Raw genomic sequence first — 25,433 nt, forward strand, 5'->3', positions numbered from 1 at the left:
GTGACTCCGAGAGCCAAGAAGTCTGCAGGCTCGAGAGCATTCTCCATCCGGGCCCCGGTGTTATGGAACGCCCTGCCTCCGGAGATAAGATCTGCAACCTCAATGGAAGTTTTTAAATGGAGGCTTAAGACACACTTCTATTCCAAAGCTTATGATTGATGCCCACCTCATATTCTGTATTGTCCTGTCTTTTTCCGACTGCCTGCCTGGCTAATATGAAGGAAAAGGACGATTTGAGATGAGTCAGCGGACCAGCGTCTGACCTGAAGCATGTAAACCCCTGCATTTACCAGCTGGCAGAGATGGGAAGCTGCGTCGTGGCCGTCATAGACTTTCTGGACTAGTTTACAGGCTGGGGGCCTCGTTGCTGTCATGCTCTTTCCGGACATTTTCAACATCTTACCTAGTGTTTACTATTCTGTGTACAGTAATGCTAATTGTGATTCACCCTGGTCAATCCTGGAAGGGGGATTACCACATGTGAGGTCCTTTCTCAAGATTTCCCTTTTTTCCTCACAGAGGATTTTGAGTTGTTCCTTGCCCGCATGCTAGTTTAAGATCAGGTAATTGTGCAATTTTGTAATTGTAATCCCGTGCAGTCCTTTGAGACATTTTTGTGATTAAGGGCTATATAAATAAATGTGACTTGACTGTCGCTTAAAGGAGAAGGAAACACACTGCTATTTCATAAACATTGATACACCATAGAAAAAACAATTGATCTAAAATGTGATTTTTTTTAAATCATTTAGTGCATTGCCCAATGGCCATTGGCCCCTTTGAAAGGGTTTGAATTGTAGTTTAGGACCCAGTTAGCCTACATTACAATAGACCTTGGAGTAAACATGTCATTAATTACAACCCAAACTAAAGCTGTACCTACATAGAGACTAGGGCTGTGCATCTTTAACAATTACACAACACAATGTGAATAGCAACACACGAAGCTACAGAACATTATTTAATGATAGTAGTTTGAATCAGGTCTCCAAATCTTGGGAAAAGCAAACTCTTGACAGCCTGCATGGCATTTTGAACACACGACAGGGAGTTATGGAACATCTTTAAAACTTTAATGATTTAATTGAGGGAATAGTGTGTCGGGCCCTCCTAGTGGTGTGAAAAACGTTCAGTAAAAAACAACAACATTTATTTGTATATTAGGCAAAAAAAATATGAACTATCGTACCTATTTTAACTTTTTATTAAAAAAAAAAAAAAAAAAAATCATAGGTCAAGTCTATTTGTATTTCTTTTACACAGTGGAATCCCAACTTAGGTCGCCGCAAAGTTTGACCAGCATCCTGCCGCCACGTTGTGCTGTAGCACTGGCCCTCGCTCACATCAGACAACACAGTGCACAACACACTGGGGCCTGACTTGATGATACTATGTGAATATTATTCTTGACTTTAGTGTTTTAAAGGTATTTTTAAAAAGAACGAATGTGGAATGTTTCAGTTTTTAGTGGTAAATGTTATTAGAAAGGGGCAGCACGGTGGCGCAGTGGTTAGCGCTTGTGCGGCACAGTTCATGTCATGGGAACCTGTCGTGGGTTCAAATCCAGCTCCAGACTTCCTGTGCGGCGTTTGTATGTTCTCCCCGTGCTTGCGTGGGTTTCCTCCGGGCACTCCGGTTTCCTCCCACGTTCCAAAAACATGCATTTCAGGTGAATTGCCCGGTCCAAATTGTCCCTAGGTGTGAATGAGCTGTCTGTCCCTGTTTGCCCTGCGATTGGTTGGCAACCAGTTCAGGGTGTCCCCTGCCCACTGCCTGGAGATGGCTGGGATGGGCTCCAGCCCCCCCGCGACCCTAATGAGGATAAGCGGTATGGCTAATGAGATGAGATGTTATTAGAAATAGGATGGGTTTATTCCTAGTTTAAAATATTGTTAAAGGCTCACATGATAAAATTGCTGTTAATAACCTTCAATACATTGATAAAAAATTTTTTCAGTGCGATTATGACTATGAAATGTGAGTACATTTAAACACTCCCTGCATTTTGCCAAACTTGAGTGAATGGTAGTGAAAACAATGGTGATTATCTGATGATCCGTAGTACGTGTAGTAGTATAACAGTAACTGGCAGTTTCTTAGCATCCTATTAATCCATCAATTATGTCGTGTTGATTTCTGTGATGTTCAGGAAATGTCAATTTGGCCTTACATGGAAGACACTGCAGTTTGGAAAACTTCCAAATATAACCCTATTAAGGCTGTTGCAATGTTGTGAGCACTAGATATTTCTTCGAGCTGGCAGCCATGACAGGTGGTGTAGCATGAGTGAAATTGTGAACACGATACAAGATTTTTATTTAGCACACACCTGGTACATGCACAAACAATTCATATAGATCAATGTGGTCCCAATTCTAGTTCATCCGTGCAAGTTGATAACACATGAGGTGTTTAAACAACACATCAAGAGAGAGCTATCAATCAGGATTCAGACTGGCTTAATTTGCATACGTCTTGCCTTCTGACTGCGTAGAAATCACCCAGCTCTGAATAAGTGTTTGCCTGGTGTGGTTTTCTGCCTCTCTTGCAGAAAAAAAACATGTTCCTAAATTTTTGGCATATGACATAATCTGCCTCAAAACGTGAGCACAAAAGAATCTTTAGCAGCTTTTCCATCTGTGCTTTAAGGCCAGTCTGCACACCACCTGTGTTTGGCCCACAGGAACCGCCCTTGGCAGCCGTCTTTCAGGGAGGTTTATATAAAGATCAAGAATACATACAGAGTAAGAGGGCACAAACACCCTTAGATTGCTGCATACAAAAAGCCAAAAGGTTGCAGCGGGACGTTTGGGGTAACTGCTTGAGGAGACAACTTTGGATCACAGAAAGATATTGACACAGTATATAGTCTAAGTTCCACACTGATAACATCTCATGTCAGAACAAGAAGTTATCCCTGGCCATGGCATCACACATTAACCTTAGGGGGGACTACAGCAATGATGATTTTCTCTGGCCGTCTAAATTAAGTACATTACAGGAAATGATGCATCATGAAAAGAGCAGGCTGCCCTGGGCGAGGGGGCGGGGTTCTATTAGAAAGCTGGTGGTGGAAAGAGAGCTAAAGTGGTTGCATAACACAAGTGAGGTAGGGGGGGGGATCTAAATCCTCGCCTTTGTTCCTGGCAGTCCCTACAGACCAATCCAAATGTCTAAGCCAACACTGCTCTTTTCCACCAACAAAGTGCCTGCTTTTCTCAACGGATACTTTAACACCGCAAATGTGTGTCTGCAAAGTCAGACTGAGGAGTTTCAAATGCAAGGTAACACTTTGACCGGGCTCAGATTGGGCGGAGGGGGAAATTGAATTGAAAACTTCTCCAGGAACAATCCGTTTTTTCAACTACATTTGGCTTCAGTATTAGAGTGTTGCTTCCTTATATTTCACTGTGATACTGCCAGGGGACAGGTTAACATATATAAATGCACAAAACCTCAATACCGCACCTCATCTCAATAAGACATAAAAAAGCATGTGTATTGCATTTAAGTCTTATTGGAAAATCCCGTTGCATGGTTAGCATTAATTGTTATTTGGGTAGTTACAGTATTTTCCAGACTATAAGTCTCTCCAAAGTATAGGTCGTACAAGCCAAAAAAATGCATAAATAAGAAGGAAAAAAAAAACGTGTCACATTTGGAGAACAAGTCTCATTTTGGGGGGAAATTTATTTGATTAAACCCAACACCAAAAATATACATATCATTTTGAAAGGCAATTTGAAATAAAAATAAAATAGAGAGCACAGTATACTAAGGTTTCACATCTTAAATATACTCGTCAGCAACGCCGTAACATATTAAGAGCTATTTAGCGAACTCTAGCATAAAGAACATGCTCATCAAACTATCACCTTTATTCCAAATCACTAAAGCCAGTCAAATCTTTGTTCTCAGTGTCACTTTTACCGGTAAACAACTCCCGATAGGTCCTGGAAGTAGACCATGCGCCGGCTTCCTCTTTACGCCGCAGTCAAGGTTGAAATTATAAACACAGGCCGAGAGTGCCTTCTTGCTGTTTAGTGTGAAAATAAAATGTGAAGTTATATACCGTTATATAATACAAATTTAAAACTCAATGATATAATAATGTGTTCATAATTTTACACATAAAAGTCTCACAGGTATACACGTCGCACCACCAGCCAAACTATGAAAAAAAAAAAACCCTGCAATTTATTATCCGGAAAACAGAGTTCTCGAAAGGAGACCACAGTGCATGACTTAAGTCATCTCATTTGGCAGTGACAAAAGCTGAGCGTGCAAAATGGCTTAAGCTGTCAAATATGTTATGCTCAAGTAGGATACAAAATATTCCATCCCTTAATCAGCTATTCATCATTCATTATTATGGCAAATACACTGCAAGCAGTCGTACGGGTAGTATTGATGCCCAATGAAAGCGAGCGACGTGGGCGTCTGCAAACACACTTGTGGAGCTGTATGTTAAATGACTAACTCAATTCGGCCAAGTTTGTCAAAAACTCTAAAACATATTGTCTCAACATTACAAGCAGAGTGCAAAGACTTGGTATAAGATGTTACAGGGTGCAATTACTTGTTTTACACCTAGTATTGTTTCGCAATCATTTTACTTTGTTTAAGGGCTAGATTGCCCAGCGTAATTTGTGACTTGGCTCACCACAAATCAGAAAACTTTAATAAACCACTCACATATTGATTACAGTGCACAATTATCCAAAGAAGAATGTTCAAGTAATCTTCTTAAAGAGTCTCTCTGCAGCAGTTTCAACCAGATGTGTGTTCAGAACAGCAACAATTATGTATATTTTGCTTCTCTATCAGTTTGTTGTGTTTGCTTTTACTTGTCGGATATGTTGAATGAATGAATGAAAACTTTATTTCGAACATAAAAATAAAAACAGGACAAAAACAATGAGTCAACAACGAAATAATGTCACACAACATGTTCGAAAAGGGGTAGTCAGAAGCAGATGCTTATTTTTCCTACCCCTTTATCTTCCCTATTAAATACATTTTATAGATAGCTCCTCTAGTGTCTAATACAACAAAATCTCATGGATATACTTATTACATAGGTCAGATATCAATAATTATAATAGTTACAATAATCACATATTTTATACACTAATCTTCGCAATACCCATCCCTCAACGTCATAATGCGCATAATGTCACTGCGGCACCAGTGATAATATCAATAAAAATAAACACAATACTTATAACAGTTCTGATGTGATAATAGCACAATAACAACAAGTTAGCCATAGTTGAAGTGCAGTATTTCCAGTCTCCCTCATATCCCATTTTCTTCATCTCTGTATTTCGCCAGTAATGCTTTTTTGTATTTAAATTTGAACACATGGATATTTGGACATTGTTTGATTTCATTTTGCAAATTATTCCAAAGTCTGACTCCACACACAGACACACACATACTTCTCCTGGTGGTTCTCACCTTTGGGATTTTGAATTCACCACAGCCCCTCAAGTTATAATTTCCCTCTTTCCGAGTGAATAATCTTTGTATGTTTTCTGGCACTATGTTTTTGTTGACCTTAAATAACAGTTGTGAAGTGAAAAATTTTATTAAATCATCCAATTTCAATAAATTGGACTGCATGAATAAAATATTGGTATGATCCCGATATCCTACCCTGTGTATGGTTCTTATTGCACGTTTTTGAAGGATAAAAAGGGGCTGTAGTGAACTTTTGTAATTATCGCCCCAGACTTCTGCACCATATGTTAAATATGGCAGAACGAGAGAACAATATAATAAATACAATGCATTATAATGTAAAAGAACTTTGGTTTTATTAATTATTGAAATGCTTTTAGATACCTTTGTTTGTATGTGTCTGATGTGTGTTTTCCAACTTAATTTATTGTCTATTATCACCCCTAAAAACTTCATTTCTGATACAATGTCTATTGTGACACCATCCATTTTTACTTCTAAATCTTGATTTACCTTACGATTACCAAAGAATGTTACTCAGTGTCCGACAGCGAGTATTCACTTAAGGCAATGTTCTCCTCAGACTAGAAGACAGCAGTGATCGACAGCATCTTGCCACATGCTGTTGACCACCCCTAGGCCCTAAATGCAGGGAAAACAATGCACCCTGTGGGAATTAGGAAAATTCTTTAGTGGCCCTTGGGGCAGAATTCAATATATAAACCAAGGAAACACAGAGAGTGGACACAAAGTCACCCTATCACTTCTCCAGAAACTCAGCTTCTGAGTTTGACAAAATAATAGTGTGTCTTACCATATATTCTTTGAGGCACATTAATGCTTTCAATTTCCCAAAATTATAAGTATGTATTCACTGCTCCTAACAAGAGAGCCAACCACATCCTTTAAGGGTTACTTCAGCCAGGCTTATGTAACCTGTGGGAAGCCTACAGCAAAGTGCTTGTCACACAAGCATGGCATGACTTCCTTTCAATTCATACGACTTTAACAGTGACACAACACCCTAGCCAACCCCCCCTATTTTTATAAACACAGCACAACAGTTTGCACAATTTTGGTTGGGAGAGTATTCAGGTTAATATTGACCTCAATATTAATCTTTAACCAAGGCGGAAAGATAGTCACTGCAAAACTTTGGTGCAGAGAATTTTCCTAAACTTAACATTGAAATAAATCACGTTATTTGAGTCATGATTTGATCCCCAATTTTAAATAAAATAGATCATGGGCCTCCAAACCTTTTCCACATAACATAGCTTAGTTTGTGGACAGCTGATTTAGATAGAAACCAAAGTATGGCATGAATTTGTTTAAATCTAAACTTAAAACTCACTTCTACTCCATAGCATATGAATAACCTACTCTTCTCGTCGGCTGAAAAATAGTCTGTGTAATATAGTGTAATAATCTGTGAAGCCCTTTGAGACTCTTCATGATTTAGGGCTATACAAATAAAAATGACTTGACTTGATTTGAATGGCTACATATTATAATACTGGTTTGCAGTAATTTTCACAAGCTGTGCACCTTTTTCATAGCCAAATTCAAGCACTTTATAAAGACTTTTAAAGCAGATTTTCGAACTTCTAGTACCATTAAAAGTAGAAACCCAATGTGAATCATATTTAGCAAAGCCCCAAATATATATGTGATTACATTTGCCAATTTTAATCTTGCGTGTACATTTATCAAGAACTATTATTTTATATATTATAAGTAAATTGCGAATACATTTGTTTTTGAGACAAATATCTCCCAATACAAGTGTTGGGTAAAATGACAGTGATATGTAGCTAACATTTTCAGCTGCAGGAAGTTCTTCCCATTACAATTTACCGCTGGGAAACGCAATCTTTGCAATAATACACATTTCATAGTGCCCTGTTTAGAGGTAGCATGCACCTGTCGTTTTGGGCGTCGGGAGCGATGAAGCTCCATTGGACAAACCAATGTGAAGTTCCAATAATCACGTGGCAAAAATAAATGCAATGGCAAAAGGATGCCACCAGAGACCCGTGTCTGCTTCATTTTTAAGCAGACTTGTTGAAAAACATGGCAACAATTTCAAGTATTTACAAGCACTTCACCCAAAATCCAAGCACTTTTCAATTCTTGAAAACAACATTAAAATCAAACATTTTCTAGATTTCAAGCTCCCGTATAAACCCTGTATATAAAAGTCACAACGGTATACCTGTTCTCGTTCATGTGGTAGTAGCGTCGCCGACATCAACAGCATGGGGGCAGGCATCTGACACCTCAACATCCTGCTGTCCATACTACCGCGCCCTCCCAGCTTGTAGCGTGGGCCGTTTTTGAACAGCCTGCCACTGTTGACCAAGCGCTTTGCTGCCAGCCGCAAGCGCTGACGAAAGGCTGGGTTCTCAGAAGCATCAGCAAGGTCCTCCTGTTTTCTCAGGTACCTCTCAATGTTCTTCAATGAGGAGCCATGCGTGTCGTCCAGGCCTTCAATGGCCCTGCGAAGGATCTTATTCCAATCCATGTGGCGGAGATCTCCAGAACTCCATATAGAATGCTTTGACGGCGTGGGCGAGGAAGGAGGCAGCACTGATTCAAGTCTCCTGGAATTCCCTGGGTCCTTGTATGAGGTGCTCCCCTTGTTGGTAACCTTAAGAATACAGCCATCGTGAACACCTAAATCCAACTGCTCCAGGACCGTTTTACGGTCTAGTCCATGAGACGTGCCCACAGCGTGGGAAATCCTGTCCTCTGAAGGTCGTTGTTTCTGCCTTTTGATTTTTTGTATGGCTTCCAGAATCCACTCCGTGTATAGAGGGTTGGCGAGTTTAACCATGGTTGGAAGGGGAGACTCACAAAATTGCCATCCATGCGAAATCCCAACGGCTGCCAAGTGCCAAAGGATACAGCCACATCCTTTGGCGAGGCCCAAAAAAAAAGTACGTTCCACAGAGCTGTCCAAATTGGCTCGTCAGATCCGGTTGTTAACACAATAAACGTTCGAGGGGGAAAGTCGCCACAGATAAATTCCACAACCAGGAACTGAACTTGATGTTGACCCCGAATCTGACAGAAAAAAAAATGTAGTTGGTAAGTCCATAAAACTCGGTAAGTCCATAAAACTGTCTGATCTAAACAACAAATAAAAACACAACTAAAAAGAGACCTCTAGAACGTTTTTGGCGATTTATTTTCTCTTTAGCCGAAACAAAGATACAAAATACTTGCTGTTACAGGAAAAAGATCATAAATGTCACAACTTTTACATCAGGCATTGAGGGAATATTGTGCACATTTTTGAATGGCAGCTTGATAAATTGCTTGTAACGTCTCTTCTTAAAAGGGAAAACTCTTGCTTTAAAGGATATTCCAGAAAGAAAAACGGAACAAAACTTCAAAAGTTCTTATTACTTTCTCCCATACCGTTGTAGCCGTTTATGTCTTTGTGACTTACAATACCACGGTTGGGGTCAATTTTCAAATTATGTGTCATACTTTTTAGTTCCACCTGTTATGAGCCAGCTCATGTAACTGGATTACAGACCTATTTAAAAGTTAATGATTAAAAGTCTTAAAAGAGAATTACAAGTGAATTTCCATGTATGAGTTTCATTATGAGTAGATGATGTTATTAAAACAATAATTGTGTACTTCACACATTTAAGTTAGACAGGTGTAGGGGACCCCCCCCTAGCGGGATCTAAAATAGTAACTATTGCCGTCAAAACAAGCATTTATCCTGAACTTTTAATTATGCAACATATTTGGTACAATTAATAAGGTATACACATTATATATATATATATATATATATTATATATATATAATATATATATATATATACACACACATATATACACACACACACACACTTGTATGCAAAAGTTTGGGCACCCCTGATAATTTTCCTTTATAAATGATTGGTTGTTTGGATCAGCAATTTCAGTTAAATATATCCAATAGCAGACAAACACATTAACATCTGAGAAGTGAAATAAAGTTCATAGGATTTACAGAAAATGTGCAAAATTGCTTAAACCAAAGTAGGCCGGTGCATATATTTGGGCACCCCAACAAAAAAAATTACATCAATATTTATTAGATCCTCCTTTTGCAGAAATAACAGCCTCTAAACACTTCCTATAGCTTCCAATGAGGGTCTGGATTCTTGTTGAAGCTATTTTTGACCATTCTTCTTACAAAACATCTCCATTTCAGTCAGGTTTGATGGTTTCCAAGCATGGACAGCCCGCTTTAAATTACATTAAAGATTTTCAATAATATCCAGAACATCTCTCTGCATGAATGCCTTAGTAGAATTTGAGCAGTGTTTGGAGTTGTCTTGTTGAAGTATCCAGGCCTGGCGCAACTTCAGCTTTGTCACTGATTCTAGAACATTGTTCGCAAGAATCTTCTGTTACTCACTGGAATCCATGCAACCTTCAACTTTAACAAGATTGCCAGTACCTGCACTGGCCACGCAGCCCCATAGCATTTTTATTGTGGGTAGCAAGTGTTTGTGTTGGAATGCTGTGTTCCTCTTCCACCATGCATACCGCTCCTTGTTATGTCCAAAAAACTCCATTTTAGTTTCATCAGTCCACAGCACCATATTCCAAAATGAAGCTGGCTTGTCCAAATGTGCTTTAGCATACCTCAAGCGACTCCGTTTGTGGCATGTGCACAAAAAAGGCGCATTACTCTCCCATACAGCATCTCCTTGTGTAAGTGTGCTGAATAGTTGAACGATGCGCAGTGACACCATCTGCGGCAAGATCATGTTGAAGGTCTTCTGTGCTGGTCTGTGGGTTGAGTTTGACTGTTCTCACCATCCTTGGCCTCTGCTTATCTGAGATTTTTCTTGGCCTGACACTCCAGGCCTTAACTAGAACTGTGCCTGTGGACTTACATTACCTCACTATGTTCCTCACAGTGGAAATTGACAGCTGAAATCTGTGAGCTAGCTTTTTGTATTCTTCCCCTAAACCATGATGTTGAACAATCTTTGTTTTCAGGTCATTTGACAGTTGTTCTGAGGCTCCCATGTTGCCACTCTTCAGAGAAGTTGCACAGAGAACAACTTAAAACTGGCATAAATACCATATGTCATGATTGGCTTTACCTGTGTTTGTAGGTCAAGCGTCAATGAGCTTAACAAACAAATTTTGTGTTCCAATAATAAGTGCTAAAGGTATTCAAATCAATAAAACAACAAGGGTGCCCAAATTTATACACCTGCCTACTTTTGTTTATGTTATTATATGGCTGCGGCTGCATCGACTCGCTACAACGGGTCAGGTGTATCGACATTTCGTTCTGTGTACATTGTTACAAAGAATGACAATACAAAGGAAATTATTATTATTATTGCACCAAATCCTATGAACTTCATTTCATTTCTCAAATATCACTGTTTGTCTGCTATATGACATATTTAACTGTAATTGATGATCCGAACAACCAATGATTTATAAAGGAAAATCTTGAAAATGATTAGGGGTGCCCAAACCTTTGCATATGACTGAATATAAATAATATATATATATATATATATATATATAAAATTTCACCATTTGTGGTGAATTCAACAGTATTTTTGCTAATCAGAGCTGCAGCCCAATTGACCACTTGTAGCTCAGATTAAGAGGCTACCCTCGAGCAGGAACTCTGACGATACTCTTAAAACTGGCCCTGTCGAGAAGTCCTCGTGGTTTTAACACGTACTTACCTGACACTGTAGCACTAGCCCCAAGTTCCTGCAGTCTAAACACTCAAGTTTGACGATGGCAACAACTTGATCATTCAATAAATAGTATGTATGGACTTGTATTAATATCAGGGATGTGTATTGTTGTAATCACCTAACTATTTGAAGGTACTAGCACTTGCATTCATCTTAGTAACCATTCTTTTTGAAAGTTTTAGTACTTGCAATGGTAGTAAATACCAGTATTGTATTATTTCTATTGGCCATTTAACAAGCAGAAAACAGAAATTATAGGTACGGTTAAATGCTAGTAGAATAAACGCAATATTAAAGGGACGTTGTGTATTATTTTGTACCTCTTAGTGTTAATAACAACTTTATTACTAAAAAACTATATTGATTTGAACAATAAGCAAAAAAATCATGGACTCATGTTACCGTGGTCAATACTCGTAGGTCAATGATATTTGTATTTATTTTGCATAACATGAGGCTCACCTACAGGACTGTCTCAGAAAATTAGAATATTGTGATAAAGTTCTTTATTTTCTGTAATGCAATTAAAAAAAACAAAAATGTCATACATTCTGGATTCATTACACATCAACTGAACTATTTCAAGCCTTTTATTATTTGAATATTGCTGATTTTGGCTTACAGCTGAAAAAAACTCAAAAATCCTATCTCAAAATATTAGAATACTTCCTCAGACCAAGTCAAAAAATAATTTTATAACAGCAAAACTAAATCAAACATTTGAAAAAGTCCATTGATGCACTCAGTACTTGGTTGGGAATCCTTTTGCACGGATTACTGCATCAATCCGGCGTGGCATGGAGGCAATCAGCCTGTGGCATTGCTGAGGTGTTATTGATGCCAAGGATGCTTCGATAGCGGCCTTCAGCTCATTTGCATTTGTAGGTCTGGTGTCTCATCTTCTTCTTAACTATACCCCACAAATTCTCGATGGGGTTCAGGTCAGGGGAATTAGCAGGCCAATCAAGGACAGTGATGCCATGGTCAGTGCACCAGTTACTGGTGGTTTTGGCACTGTGGGCAGGTGCCAGATCATGCTGGAAAATGAAATCCTCATCTCCATAGAGCTTTTCAGCAGATGGGAGCATGTAGTGCTCTAAAATCTCTTGGTACACAGTTGCATTTACTCTGGACTTGATGAAACACAGTGGACCAACACCAGCAGCTGACATGGCTCCCCAAACCATTGCTGACTGTGGGAACTTCACACTGGATTTCAAGCAACTTGGATTTTGCTCCTCTCCAGCCTTTCTCCAGACTCTGGCGCCTTGACTTCCAAATGAAATGCAAAACTTGCTTTCGTCTGAAAAGAGGACTTTGGACCACTCTGCAACTGTCCAGTGCTTCTTCTCCATAGCCCAAGTCAGACGCTTCTTCCGTTGTCTTGAGTTCAGAAGTGGCTTGACCATGGGAATACGGCTATTGTAGCCCATTTCCCGGACACGTCTGTGAACTGTGGCTTTTGATACCTGGACTCCAGCTTCAGCCCACTGTCTTTGAAGCTCCCCCAAATTCTGGAAGCGGCTCTTCTTCACAATTTTGTTAAGGCTGCGGTCATCTCTCTTGGTTGTGCAGCGTTTCCGGCCACATTTTTCCCTTCCAACAGACTTTTTGTGGATATGCTTTGAAACTGCACTCTGTGAACAGCCCGCTCTTTGAGAAATTTCTTTTTGTGTCTTACCCTCCTGACAGCAGTCAGATCAGCAGTCTTCCCCATACTTGTGATTTAGTTTACTGAACCAAGCTGAGTGTTTTTAAGGCTCAGGAAACCTCGCAAGGTGTTTCGAGTTAATTAGATGATTCAGGTGATTAGTTGAATAGCCTACTTGTATACTTTTTCATGATATTCTAATATTTTGAGATAGGATTTTTGAGTTTTCTTAAGCTGTAAGCCAAATTCAGCAATATTCAAATAATAAAAGGCTTGAAATAGTTCAGTTGATGTGTAATGAATCCAGAATGTATGACATTTTTGTTTTTTTAATTGCATTATAGAAAATAAAGAACTTTATCACAATATTCTAATTTTCTGAGACAGTCCTGTAGAAGGAGCTAACATGATTGTACGGTTTGGTCACATTGAGTCTTTGTAGTTTGTATTACTTTGTGTGCTTTGTAGCACTCGTTTTTGGTTGCACTATACAACACATCTAGTGGTCAAAGATTACAGGGTGTCTTTAGAGCACATGTGTCAAACGCATGGCACGCAGGCCAACTGTGGCCCAACAGATCCTTTTATGTGGCCTGTGAGAACTCAAAATGTCTGAGCGTCTAAAAATAAATGGGTTTAAAGAGTGCTTCAAACTAAAACTATAATTTCCCACAATGCCTGTCGACTACAATAAACACACAAAAAGACTGCTCATCCTCACTACACAGCAGTGTTTCCATATTACTGCAAATGAGAGAAATTGAGAAAGTATCCCAAAAATATCCACAAAGATTTTTTATATTTATTTATTTCTTTAATTGCAACTGTTATTTTTGAGACTTAATTAGCAAATTGAGAGTTATTTTACATTAGGTAGACGTTCATTTTTTTTTACCTACAAATTGCATTTAGTTAGATTTATAAGTTGCATTAGGCCCTTTGACGAAAGCCACTATGCTTACAAGGTACTCTGTGACAGATAGATAGATAGATAGATAGATAGATAGATAGATAGATAGATAGATACTTTATTCATCCCCGAAGGGAAATTCACATTTCCAGCAGCATCCCTGAGCTGAGAACAATACAATAATAGCGACTACGCTTACCAACCCCTTTGTGATGACTGGGACTATGCTTAAGAGGCCCTTCGTGAAAATGAGTTTTGACACGTCTGCTTTAAAGTAAGAAAGAATAAGCAATGATGTAGCCATTTTAACAAAATAAAACAAATAAAAACAATATAAGTTTGTCTCTTGACAATAGCCAAAGTTTAAATATTTTGTAATGACATGAAGTTTATATTCTTCCTTGGTCTTTGGAGCACTTGATTTCAGTTGCACAACACAATAAAGCGACTTTGTGGTCAAATATTACACAGTGTCCCTTTAGGGAAACATTATTTTGAAATATAGTTACTTTTGAAAAAAAAAGTTAGTGTTCTTTTACAGAGGAAAGATGATAGATAGTATGTACTAAATTATATCAGTACAGAGAGGTCGGGAACCTATGGCTCACGAGCCATATATACCTGTATATAGCTCTTTTAATGATTACTTTTGCCTTTGAGACAAAATTCAGATCACTAATATCTTCTCCAATCTTAGTCCAATTTGAAGCATTGCGGAGCAATATATTGTACATGCGGCGCCAATATCACTGATTTTACTATGGGTTTGGTACACTAAATATAGGGTACAGTCTCAACCACAGTTTACAGTCAGGGTGTCACATCAACAGACTCTGCTTTGGCTGTATGTCGCTAAGGATTCCTTCATATCGAAGCTCATTAAATAGTTTATGTTCACTGTTGAGATATTTTATGATGAAAACCAACAGACCAAACTGTAAAGACCACAAAACTCCAGCAAAGCACACTGAGCAATTTGATTAGGTGAGCAGTAGGGATGGGTGGAGCTATACACACTGCCCACTTCTTTCTGCCCAGCAACGTATGCGCCGAAGGTGATTACATCATTATCCTTGTTTACAGTATTTTGTGACATTTTTGCAAAATAACTCTGCTTGCACCTTGTTTTGAAATCTCAATCTCATCTCATCAGCTGTACCGCTTATCCTTATTAGCCCTTGTTTTGAAATCATTATTAAAAACAAAAAAGAACCTCAAAGATCTAAGGTAATTAGGGAGGGAGACCCGTTTAAAGTAGATTTGTTGATATGGAACACAGGTTCTGGCATTCTTTTTTTATTATTATTTTCAAATCATCCAACGCAGGGGTGTCCTTACTTTTCAAAAAACGGGCCAGATTTGGTAAGCTGAAAATGTGTGAGGGCCGACTATTCAGCCAGACATTCTTTGAACCGTCCTAAATAAAATCACCCTGAAAGGCTTGCTGTGCTTGGCAATCAGGGTCGCAACCTCGTACCTCGCCTAAGTAGCATTTTGATTGACTCATAGGGTCTCGTGAAAAAGCGCTGCTGTGCCGTTAAAACAGCCTCCAGTTGCTTCACTTTTTCCACAGTGCTCGTTACCAGTAAGCTCTTTCTAGTCAGCATGTTTAGTTTAGAAACGTCTCTTGATGTTATTGAAAATAATACTCCAACTTCAAATTGATTTTATACTGCGGTCAAAATTACTGGCGGGTCACATATGATTACATTTATGATGGAGTACGGCCAGTACATATCTGTTTATGGGCCTTAAGCGGCCCCCGGGACAGAACGGATCTGATGTCACGCATTGAAATAAAATGCACTGAAAAGTAGGATTTTGTCTAAAGAGCGATTTTGTCTGAAACTTGCCTTAAAAATATGGTATGGCTCTCTCTCTCATAATATATAATATTGCCGTTATGGCTAGTTGGACAAAAAAGGGTTCCCTACCACTGTACTATGACGTGACATATTAAGTTAAGAGCAAAATTGAGGGTGTTGACTCGGGATCTATGGCGTTTTGAAAAGACACGAAAAACTATCCGGTCAAACACTTGCTCCAAGTTTCTCTATCCAGACAGACTAACTCCACAGGCAAATTCGCTACACTGACACTGTTACACGTGTTCGACAACCGCACAGATACAACGGCAACGACGACAATCCACCACTTTCCCCCTTTTTTATTGTTCTGTTTTGACAGCCACAACAAAGTGCTTCATGTCAAACGCACAATCGATGCTCGCCCCCTTGACAGCTGCCCGCCCGCCAATGGTCAACCCCCTCCCGACCAAACAACATAGCGAATAACAAACCTTGAGCTCCAAGTAAGTCCGATCTGGAAAATAAGGCTGAAATAAAAACAAAAATAAAAAACACACATACTAAACCTGTCTAAAATGTCAGCGTTCGAAAAGTGGCGTCATCTAAACAGTCGCCATTTTGTTCCTCTGTTGTAGTTTACGACGAATCCGACATGATTACAATCCAATGGAGTCTCATTAAAGCTCGCCAACACTAATGCACCCTCCTTTAACAACTTCATTATTGGCTGGGAACAGACTATAACCGATGGCTGATTTGATCAGGCTCCTGTCAATTTTCACAAGCGAGGGAACGTGATTGGCTAATCGGGCTGTCATTTCCCACACACTCAGCCCACCCACTTAAGGTGGCACAAGATTTACGTCTTCCACCGCGTACCGAATAAAGCCAAGAAAATGTTTTTATGGACACGCTTTTTGGTCGAGGTTCCTCGTGTGTGGATACCGAGGGGCGTGGTTTCGATTTTGCATCGTGTTAGCAGCCAACGAGGAAAATATTTCCACCAAACGCCAACACCTCACTGCTCTACCTTAAATAAACGTTCCTCCTTGTAACAAATTGTTGTAGTGGTGGGAATTCCGACTCATTTTGTAGAACCGGCTTTTTGGGCTCGGCTCACTGTAAAAAGAGTCGGCTGTTTTCGGCTCCCAAATGGGAGGTCTTGGAGACTGGCCCAATTTGTAGTGCATCAGGAAAACAGTGCAATGAAGGATAGTGCAATGAAAATTGTCAGCAACATATTTCCAAAATAAATTGAAATTGTAAAACACCTGTATTTCTTTACAAAGGCATGATATATAGTTGTCACAAAAGCTCTGGGGAAGAAACTGTCTCTGAGCCTGTTAGTCTTTGTTTTAAGGTAGGGGTGGGCAAACTACTACTCACTGGCCACCTATTTAAAGAAACTATAAAATACCTTTTTTATTTCAATTAGGAATAGAACGTGAAGTGTAATAATAATAATAATAATAATAATAATAGTTTCCTTGTATTGTCATTCTGTGTAACAATGTACACAGAACGAAATGTCGATTGCACCTGACCCGTTGTAGCGAGCCGATGCAGCCGCAGCCAACAGAGGGCGCCGCCGACCACTTTTTAAGTCTTAGGAATGACTCGGCCGGGGCGCGAACCACCGACCTCCCAGTCTCAAAGCGGGCGCCTTACCATCTAGGCTACTGAGCTGGTAATTAGAGTGTAATTAGAACGTGAAGTGTCCCTCTCCTCAATCATGCAGATATGTCGCACAATATTCTACCTGCAGAAATTTATCCCGAAGCTGACCGATTTGGGTCATATCCTGTGGAGTTGTGACGTCACCAGATGAAAACAAAGATTCATAACAATGGTGAATGTAGTAGACAGCGATTACATAGCGCTTATCTATTATATATCGTGGAAGAAGAGGAGCTAAACGGCTAGCGTCGTTATAAGCCTTCGGTACCGTCCTTAGCATGGTAAATGTGATCTCACTACCAAATAAGACCAACGAGTGCTGGTGGAAAACATCGAAGCGCACAGGGAGCGCAGTTGCTGTGTTTTGCGGAAACGTGGCTCACGTTTAGCACCCCGGACGCTAACGTGTAGCCACCCGGAGCTACCCGGCTTCAGCGCCGCTATACAGAGACACGAAAGCCTACGGGAATCGGAGAGGAGACGGACTCGCTAACACGAGGTGGTGTATCCCTGGACACAAAGAAAAAGATTTCCATCTGCCGCAGGGAAGGATGTCGAACTTTTGGACTAGCGTGTGACGTCATTCACTCCGCTACAAGCACCCCTAGGGCATCATGTACATTTGTTAATAAACAACAGGGTAGACTGGAAGTGTGAATTTCCCTATGGGGATGAATAAAGTATCTATCTATCTATTTCTGCTTAAAGAAATTGGAACTTTGCTAACTGTGTCGCTCGGGGACTTGTGACTGTTTTAAGTTAAGCGCTTCATCAAAAGCTGCGTGATGTAAATTTATGTGCTATCATGTACAGCGTGCGTTTCTATTTTTATGTAGGTGATTGGGACTTTTCTTTTGCTTTTTTCGTCACATGTCTTGCAATTGATATAATATAGTCCACATAGTTACTCGTTAGCATTCAGGCTACGAATTCCAGTTTTGGCCAGGTTAGCCGCGTTGGTTCCTGTGTGCCAATTTGTTATTTTTTCAGGCTAGGTCCGTGTTTGCTGCTGTAGCTGTTTTTCGTTGTAAGTTTCTGGGTAGCTTATTACAAGTCGACCAGCCTCCTATTTTTACTCAGCCTTTCTCAAAGAAATACAAAAAGAAGGGAACAAATTTTCATTTTAACAAAGGAATAAAAAATAAGGAAGAATAAATATCAAAAATAGGCCACATGTCCTATTTCTTTTTTTCTCCATTTATATCTTCTTGTTTCGTCTTTTTCTATTTCTGATTGCTTTTCGTTTTTCTTTTATTATTTATCTTCTTGTCAAAAGTGATGAATTGCATTTGGATTACCTTGTGTCTCAATATTTTGTCTTCTTCCGTTTTGTGTTTAGCGCTCGTTTTCGGTGGCATGACAAAATACAGCGACCTCTAGTAGCAAAATGATACGCACTGTCCCTTTAACTCTCATGTTATGGCGGGAAGCCTCAAACTATCATCCCAGGGGCCGCAATTGGCATCCAGGCCGCGAGCCTGAGACCCCTGAGTTAACCAATCACATCCGCCTTCAAAAGAAAACCAAGTTTCTCGCAAGGAGCCGCCCTATTGAGCCGTTACGTTCGCGAACCGCACATTACTAGCTGGTTGCGCTTATAAGTGACTGGTTTATTTTTGACGCTCTTGAAATGATTCATTTCAGCGATTTATCAAAAATGAAGTGGGACGCCTATCCAAGGTGGCAAGTTGAACGACTCCTAAGGGAGGCGAGAGTCAAATAAAAACGTTTTAAAGAGACAGCCGGCAGCGGTAGCTTCACATCCCACCTCCCTTTTTTATTCTTTCCCCACCGTTAATTCTCCCAATCGTTCCGCATAAACGCCTCGTTAAACGCACGCCACCCCCCCCCCCCCCCCCCAAAAAAAAAAAAAACACGTCCGATAATGTGTTTTCCGATCATTGGTGAATGTCCCGCGTTCGGTCGCCATTAAACTCGCTGCATACATACTAGTAGCGAGTTGCACTCAAAAACGCGGTGACAACATCTTTATTTTTTACCTCTTCAAGTTTCCCAGATTCCTCTCGTCTCCATGATGGTGACGTGATGAGAAAACGATGCAGAAGAAGAGGAAGAAGAAGACATAATCCGAGATGCGGAGCTCGCAGCTGATAACAACTAATTGAAAGGTTAATCTACATAGCAGCCTGTGACAAAATGGTACCCTCCCCCCTCCTCCATTCCTCCCTCCCTCCGCCTCCCCTCCACCCCTCCACCCCCCCCTTTCCTCTTTTCTTCAGTGGAGTGCTTCACATTTATGACACTGTAGGTACTCACTTACACAATCCGTTGAGCTCCAATTCAGAGCTTGGATGTGAAAAAGAACAAGATGTGGAGTTCTTTCCAATATTTGGACACCAAAAAGTAGCGTCTCTTCAAATGTTATACAGTGCATTAAGAACAGGGGCGTTGCAAGGATGGGGCAGGGGTGGTCAGTGCCCTCCGATATGGACGCCCTATGCCCACCAAAAGAAAACTGGTTGTAGTGGTGATAGCAGCCTGAAAAAGAAGAATAAAATAAAACATATATGAAAAAAGAGGGGAAAAAATGAATAAGCAAGAAAAAACAAAATAAAAAAGCTGTGGAAAAAAAGGAATAAAAGAGAAGAAAATAAGCAAGATAAAAGAAGGAAAAAGCAAGAAAAAGGAAACGGTAAGAAAAAAGAAACAAGGAAAAAAATAAAACATTAAAATGGAGACGAAAAAAAAGTAAACAAGAAAAAAGAAAAGATAGATAAAAAGAAACAAAAAATGAAAAAGAGGGGGTTGTGAAAAAGAAAATAAGCAAAAAAAAATAATAATAAAATAAAAATAAAAAACTAGAAAAAGAAACAAAAGGAGAAAACAATAAAAAAGGAAAAAAAGACAGTATATTACAAATAATAAAATATTCCGCACGAAATAAACTAATGCATTTTCTTAAAAGTCCTTTATCGTACTAAATTACAATAACATTTATTTTTTTCACTCTGCCGTGAGCCTTTAATTCATTTAATGTTTTTTTTATTCAAAGAAACTTTGAACTGGTATCCCTGCATGACAAAACAAAATGTCCCCTAAAAGTATTGATTTTTCAGTGCAACATCAAATGAACTACAAACTACAAGAAAAATAAAATAAAATTAAAACAAAAGCTAATCATGAAACACATCCCTGAAAAACATTGAGACTCATGTCTGGCAACGGCCCGGTTCAAGAACCACCTAAAAAAATAAAAGATTCTTCGATGACCATCGTCATCACTGTTAAAGGTTGTCTTTAATATTTGACCACTGGATGTCACTGTGTTGTGCAGTGCTTTTCAATTAATTTCTTTCATGCCCCCCCACCAGAAAAAATAAAGCCTCCCAAGTGAGAGTGCCACTGCCCCATAATGTGGTGGAGGTGCAGTTTCACTTTATTCTAGGACACTCAGGAAGTGAAAAATACTTACAGAGATCAAACACGCCCCCTTGAGCGACACATTTCTAATTGTGTACTTCATATAACAACTTTTGTTCGTGGGGGGAAAATTATACTGCTCAGGCGGATTGATCCAAATATAAATATTATCAATACAACACAAGTACTTGGATTGAATAAATGCTTTTGTTCTGGGATTACTCCCCCTCCAATTTCCATTTAAGGGGCCGGTCATACAGACATTTGCGGCTGAATCACGGCTAAAATTTTGCGTTTTTTTTTTGCCCGTGGTTGCCCGCCATGGAAAATGCGCAAAATTGGCCAATCCGCTGTTCATCGGTGGTATGCCCGCAAAACACGCCGGCGACTGTTCCGCTTCCTCATCGCGTCATTTCTGCGTCATTTTTTCGTGTGGACCACGGGTATAAAAGCTCCCGAGCCAGTGTTAAGCCCAAATCCGACTCCTACGCAACACCCAAATAAACGCGTTATATAAACTAGGATCTCACAATTGTTATAATTAGCTCACTTTATTGTTTTAATAAGCGTTTTATATAGAATACGATCGCTTTTGTTGGAAGCGCAGCAGAATGCGCGTTTACGCGAGGGGGGGGGGGGGGGGGTTTACCGTTCGATTACGTTCACAACAAAAACGAAGACGGAATGGTTTAAGTTGTATTACATTCCCAACAAATGCAAGACGAAGTGGTTTTGGTTATATGTTCGCCATTACATTCCCTAAAAGTGAGATAAAACGAGGTAAAAGTGGGGATGCGAATCTCGACAGGGATGCATTTCTCGGGTAACACCGGGCTGTAGAAATCATAACCGCTCAAGACACAGTCCAGTGAAGATCAAGATTTCAAGCTATGGCATCATTTTTATTTTATTATCTTGAAAAGAAATGTCAAGAAATAAAAATGGATTAAGACGAGGTCACTACGCTGACGGGGATCCATGTTCACCCCCTTGACGTCTCGAGCACAACTGAGTGTCGCGCTGTATATACGCGGAGAAAGGCGTTTGACTGTCACACGCGTAACACGCTAATTTCACGTAATAACACCGCGATACAGGCGCAGAACACGCTATTACCATGCTCCACCCACAATTACCCGCTGAAATTTCCCGTCCTACCCATGTGTAACCACGCCCTGGCAGTGGCCAGAGCACGTCGTTCCGCGTCATTTCTGCGTCATTACCTCGTGTTGACCACGTGTGCGGTACGCGGTTTAACACGTGCTCAAACTTTTGAGCAGCTCAAAAGTTTTGAACGCGGCCAACCACGTGAAAATTTCCGACCGCGAGTAAAGCACTGCTCTATCTCGTCTATATGGCGGTCTCAAAACGTCCAACAGCGCCCAACGGCATCTACTTCACGGCCAGAATTTTCTGGCCGTGGTTCAGCCTCAATACACTCGTGAAAGGCTGTGTACCCGCGCTCTGAAGAATTGAGCAGCGCAAAACTTCTTCGCGCTGCCACTCGCGCGCGTATTTCCGACCTCGTGTTAAGCACCGTTGTATCTTGTCTTAATGGCGAACTCAATGCGTCCATTAGCGTCCGCCTCAAAGGCAGAAATTTCTGGGCGTGATTCAGCCGCAAATGTCTGTGTGACCGGCCCCTTAGTTTCGTACAGGTAATTGAAATCCTTGTAAATGCTTGAATTTAATATTGTCCTTTCAAGGTTTGAAAAGTGCTTGAAATTTGCGTTTTTTTTTTAAATATTGTGCAATGGAATGCACTTTAGTTCTCTAGCTGATGTAGTTATACACTATTTGTATTTTTGATACAAATGCCTTTTTTATTTTCTGTATGTGGAAAAAACGTATGGCGCAATCAGCAGAAAACAATGGCTTATTGTTTTATCCAAGGAGATACGAGAAAAATCTAGGAAAATGTGCTAAGGTTCATTCCTTCATTCATTATCTGCACTGCTTATCCACAGTAGGGTCGCGGGAGAGTTAAGGTTGATTTAAACCAAAAAATGCTTGAATGAGCATTCAGTTTGCAAAGAATGAGTTAATGTTTGGTACAGTTGGGACAAAACTCGCACATAATCAACATGTTTTTTTTTATTAGTAGTACATTTTCCCCCATTTTGTACATATTTTTTGTATATTTTCAACACAAGCATAACGGCCCAGCATTGCGAGGCTTTATGTGACTTGGGGTTTTACTAGGATGAGGTTGTTGGGGCCGTGGTCTGTTAAGAAAGTGTCAGTGAGCCACTAGGAAAGGCCAAAGAGCATGCAGCTCCAGATCCTCTTGTACATGAAAGCAGATGGTTGTAGATTTCTTCCGTATTTATTGGAGGGGCCTCGACACCAAAGTTAGATAAAATGACTCCCAGATGCCTAAAGTACAACTGTGTAAATTTTCACGAAAATCGGTTCAGCCGTTTCAGAGCCTATAACCACGTACTACTACTACACACACACACACACACACACACACCAAAATCTTGATTTATAAATAAGTTAGAATTACAGTTGTTGGGCCTAATACAGAAGTCTGATGAGGCGTACGTGGCCCGCGGCCCATAGTTTGTCCACCCCTATCCTAGAGGATACTGCGGTTTACAGGAAAGTTGATACATATTTGTTGTGGATGACATAGACAACACAGAAATGAGAATTATTTTGTTTTAAATTGTTTACGTAGAATAGCATTGTCAAAACCCGAACAGACGGTGGACCCAGACGCGTAACGTTTTCACACAAGCTTTATTTTACAGGAATGGGGCAGACATGCACGTGGACACAAACGCTAGTGATTCAGCGATCGCTGATACTGAATACACGAGCAAGATACCGGACAGGACGGGACAGACGGGATCAATACCGGATACTGGACACTCGAGCAAGTTCCCGGACAGACGCGATCAATATCGGATACTGGATACTGGAGCAAGATACCGGACAGGACGGGACAGATGGGATCGATACCGTATACTGGATACTCAAACAAGATACCGGACAGCACAAGACAGACGGGATCGATACTGGATACTGGAGACGGATACTGGAGACTGGAGCAAGATACCGCACAGGACAAGACAGGCGGGATTGATATTGGATACACGAGCAGGATACCGGACAGAGTCAAAATACAAGTCTTGCAAGTGCAGAGGTTCATTGACGGACTGACAAGGAGTGAATGGGAGCACCGGGTTTAAATAGGAGGGAAGCAAATCACCAATCAAAACCTAGAAGAGAACCAAGGCCAAGAGGAAAAAAACATCTTTAAATCGAGAAATTAAATAAATAAATAGTTGAGCAATATTCAGTATTCAAGCAAACTATGGCCCGCTGGCCACATGCAGCCCGACAGTTTTTTAAATCTGGCCTGCCGAACAAAAATCGTCAAACTATAATGAAAATATAAGAAAATAATAAAGAATTACAGTACTAATAGAAATATGTTTTTGTTTGCTGCCAACTTTGTCCCCATTGTCTTTTCGTGTGTCTTCATTAAAAATAGTACAAATGAAAGACTAAAAAATACGACAAAATTACTACAAACCGAATACTAAACTTTGTGCTTAAAAACGGGATCCTAATGTATTATCCTAAAAAGAAAAATATTACAGAAATACTACAAAAACACTACTACAGTAATTCAACAAAAAAACTACGATAATTCTACACAAATACTACAGAAATACTACAAAAATCTTTCTATGTAAAAATTACAAGAATCATACAGAATCATTCCATTACAGAAATACGTACTACAAAAAATATTAGTAGTGAACTTCTACAAAATTATACTACAGAAATATTTCGACAGAAATATTAAAATCTACAAAATACAACTATAGTAATCGTACCAAATACTGCAGAAACAGTGTTTTAGCTGAACTATTTCCCATAATGCTCAATTACAACCTTGTGCAACGTGACACCGTAGGTGATAACAGTGTGATGAGATCGAATTGAATGCCTTTCCTATTGTCATCCACAATCCAAGTGGCATTAGGATTTTGCGCTCTCACCACCACGTTGAGGGTTCGATTCCAGTTGCATCCTTTGCTTCAAGTAAGGTCAGTGATATTTGTTGACTAATCGATGATTGCTCAATTACCGTGATATACTACGATAGAAAATGTATGTACAGTCTCATGTAAGCATAGTTTTACATTTATTGTTCACATGCCCTTTGTTCAAGGTTTTTGAGTTTTTCCTTGCCCTCATATAAGTTTTAGATTAGAGGGACAGGTGGTAATATTTAGTCCTTTCTGGTGGAACAAAAAACTTTCATTCACTAAATGTTTTTTTTCTTTATAAAAAATGATAGGTCGAGAAATTTGTATTTCTCTTACTATGGAATCCCTACCTAGAAGATCCCTGTAATCTCGCGAGGGTCTGACTGCTTTTACAACGACTTTTACATGAGATTTTCATTTTATTTTTTAAATTTATCTTTTTTTACATAATACCGACATTTTGGGGGATTTATCTAGTCAGTTGTACAATACATTAGACTTAAAGAGAACTTCAAAACTTTGTCTTCACTCTCTCTCTTTTTTTACTGGACTTTTTCTTTTTATCCAGCTTTTATTCCACTTTTTGTTCTTCTAATTTCCCTTTTTCTCTATTTTTTTCCTTGCTATTAACTTTTTTAAATTTTGGTCTATTTTGCTTTATTTCCCTCTTTTTGAGTGCATAATGTAACGGCAACAAAAAACAATCTGTAGACCCGTTGAGGAGCTGAAAGTTCCTCTGGAGGTGCTCTCTTTAGTGAGCCGAGCCAAACAGACGGTTTTAGATAAATAGACT

At 39.7% G+C, this 25,433-nt stretch overlaps 1 protein-coding gene across 3 annotated transcripts in view; it reads right to left on the minus strand.

Annotated features, from left to right (window-relative positions):
• Positions 1-19,401, minus strand: part of kat6b (K(lysine) acetyltransferase 6B) — a 63,677-nt gene extending 44,276 nt beyond the window's left edge. The window contains exons 1-2 of one of the 3 annotated variants that reach the window (XM_088324331.1): positions 19,253-19,401; positions 7,679-8,529 (exon numbers count right to left, since the gene is read on the minus strand). In XM_088324331.1, coding sequence (XP_088180457.1) covers positions 7,679-8,299 — 621 coding nt within the window. In that variant the 5' untranslated portion in view covers positions 8,300-8,529; positions 19,253-19,401. Of the gene's footprint in view, positions 1-7,678; positions 8,530-16,066; positions 16,254-19,252 lie in introns of those variants that run through there. The other 2 variants (XM_088324330.1, XM_088324332.1) reach the window with 2 other exon arrangements.
• Positions 19,402-25,433: the final 6,032 nt, after the last annotated feature.

This window comes from Urocampus carinirostris, chromosome 19 (genome assembly GCF_059441175.1).
Source record: "Urocampus carinirostris isolate Australia breed hairy pipefish chromosome 19, RoL_Ucar_1.0, whole genome shotgun sequence".
In the NCBI taxonomy this organism is placed as follows: Eukaryota; Metazoa; Chordata; class Actinopteri; order Syngnathiformes; family Syngnathidae; genus Urocampus; species Urocampus carinirostris.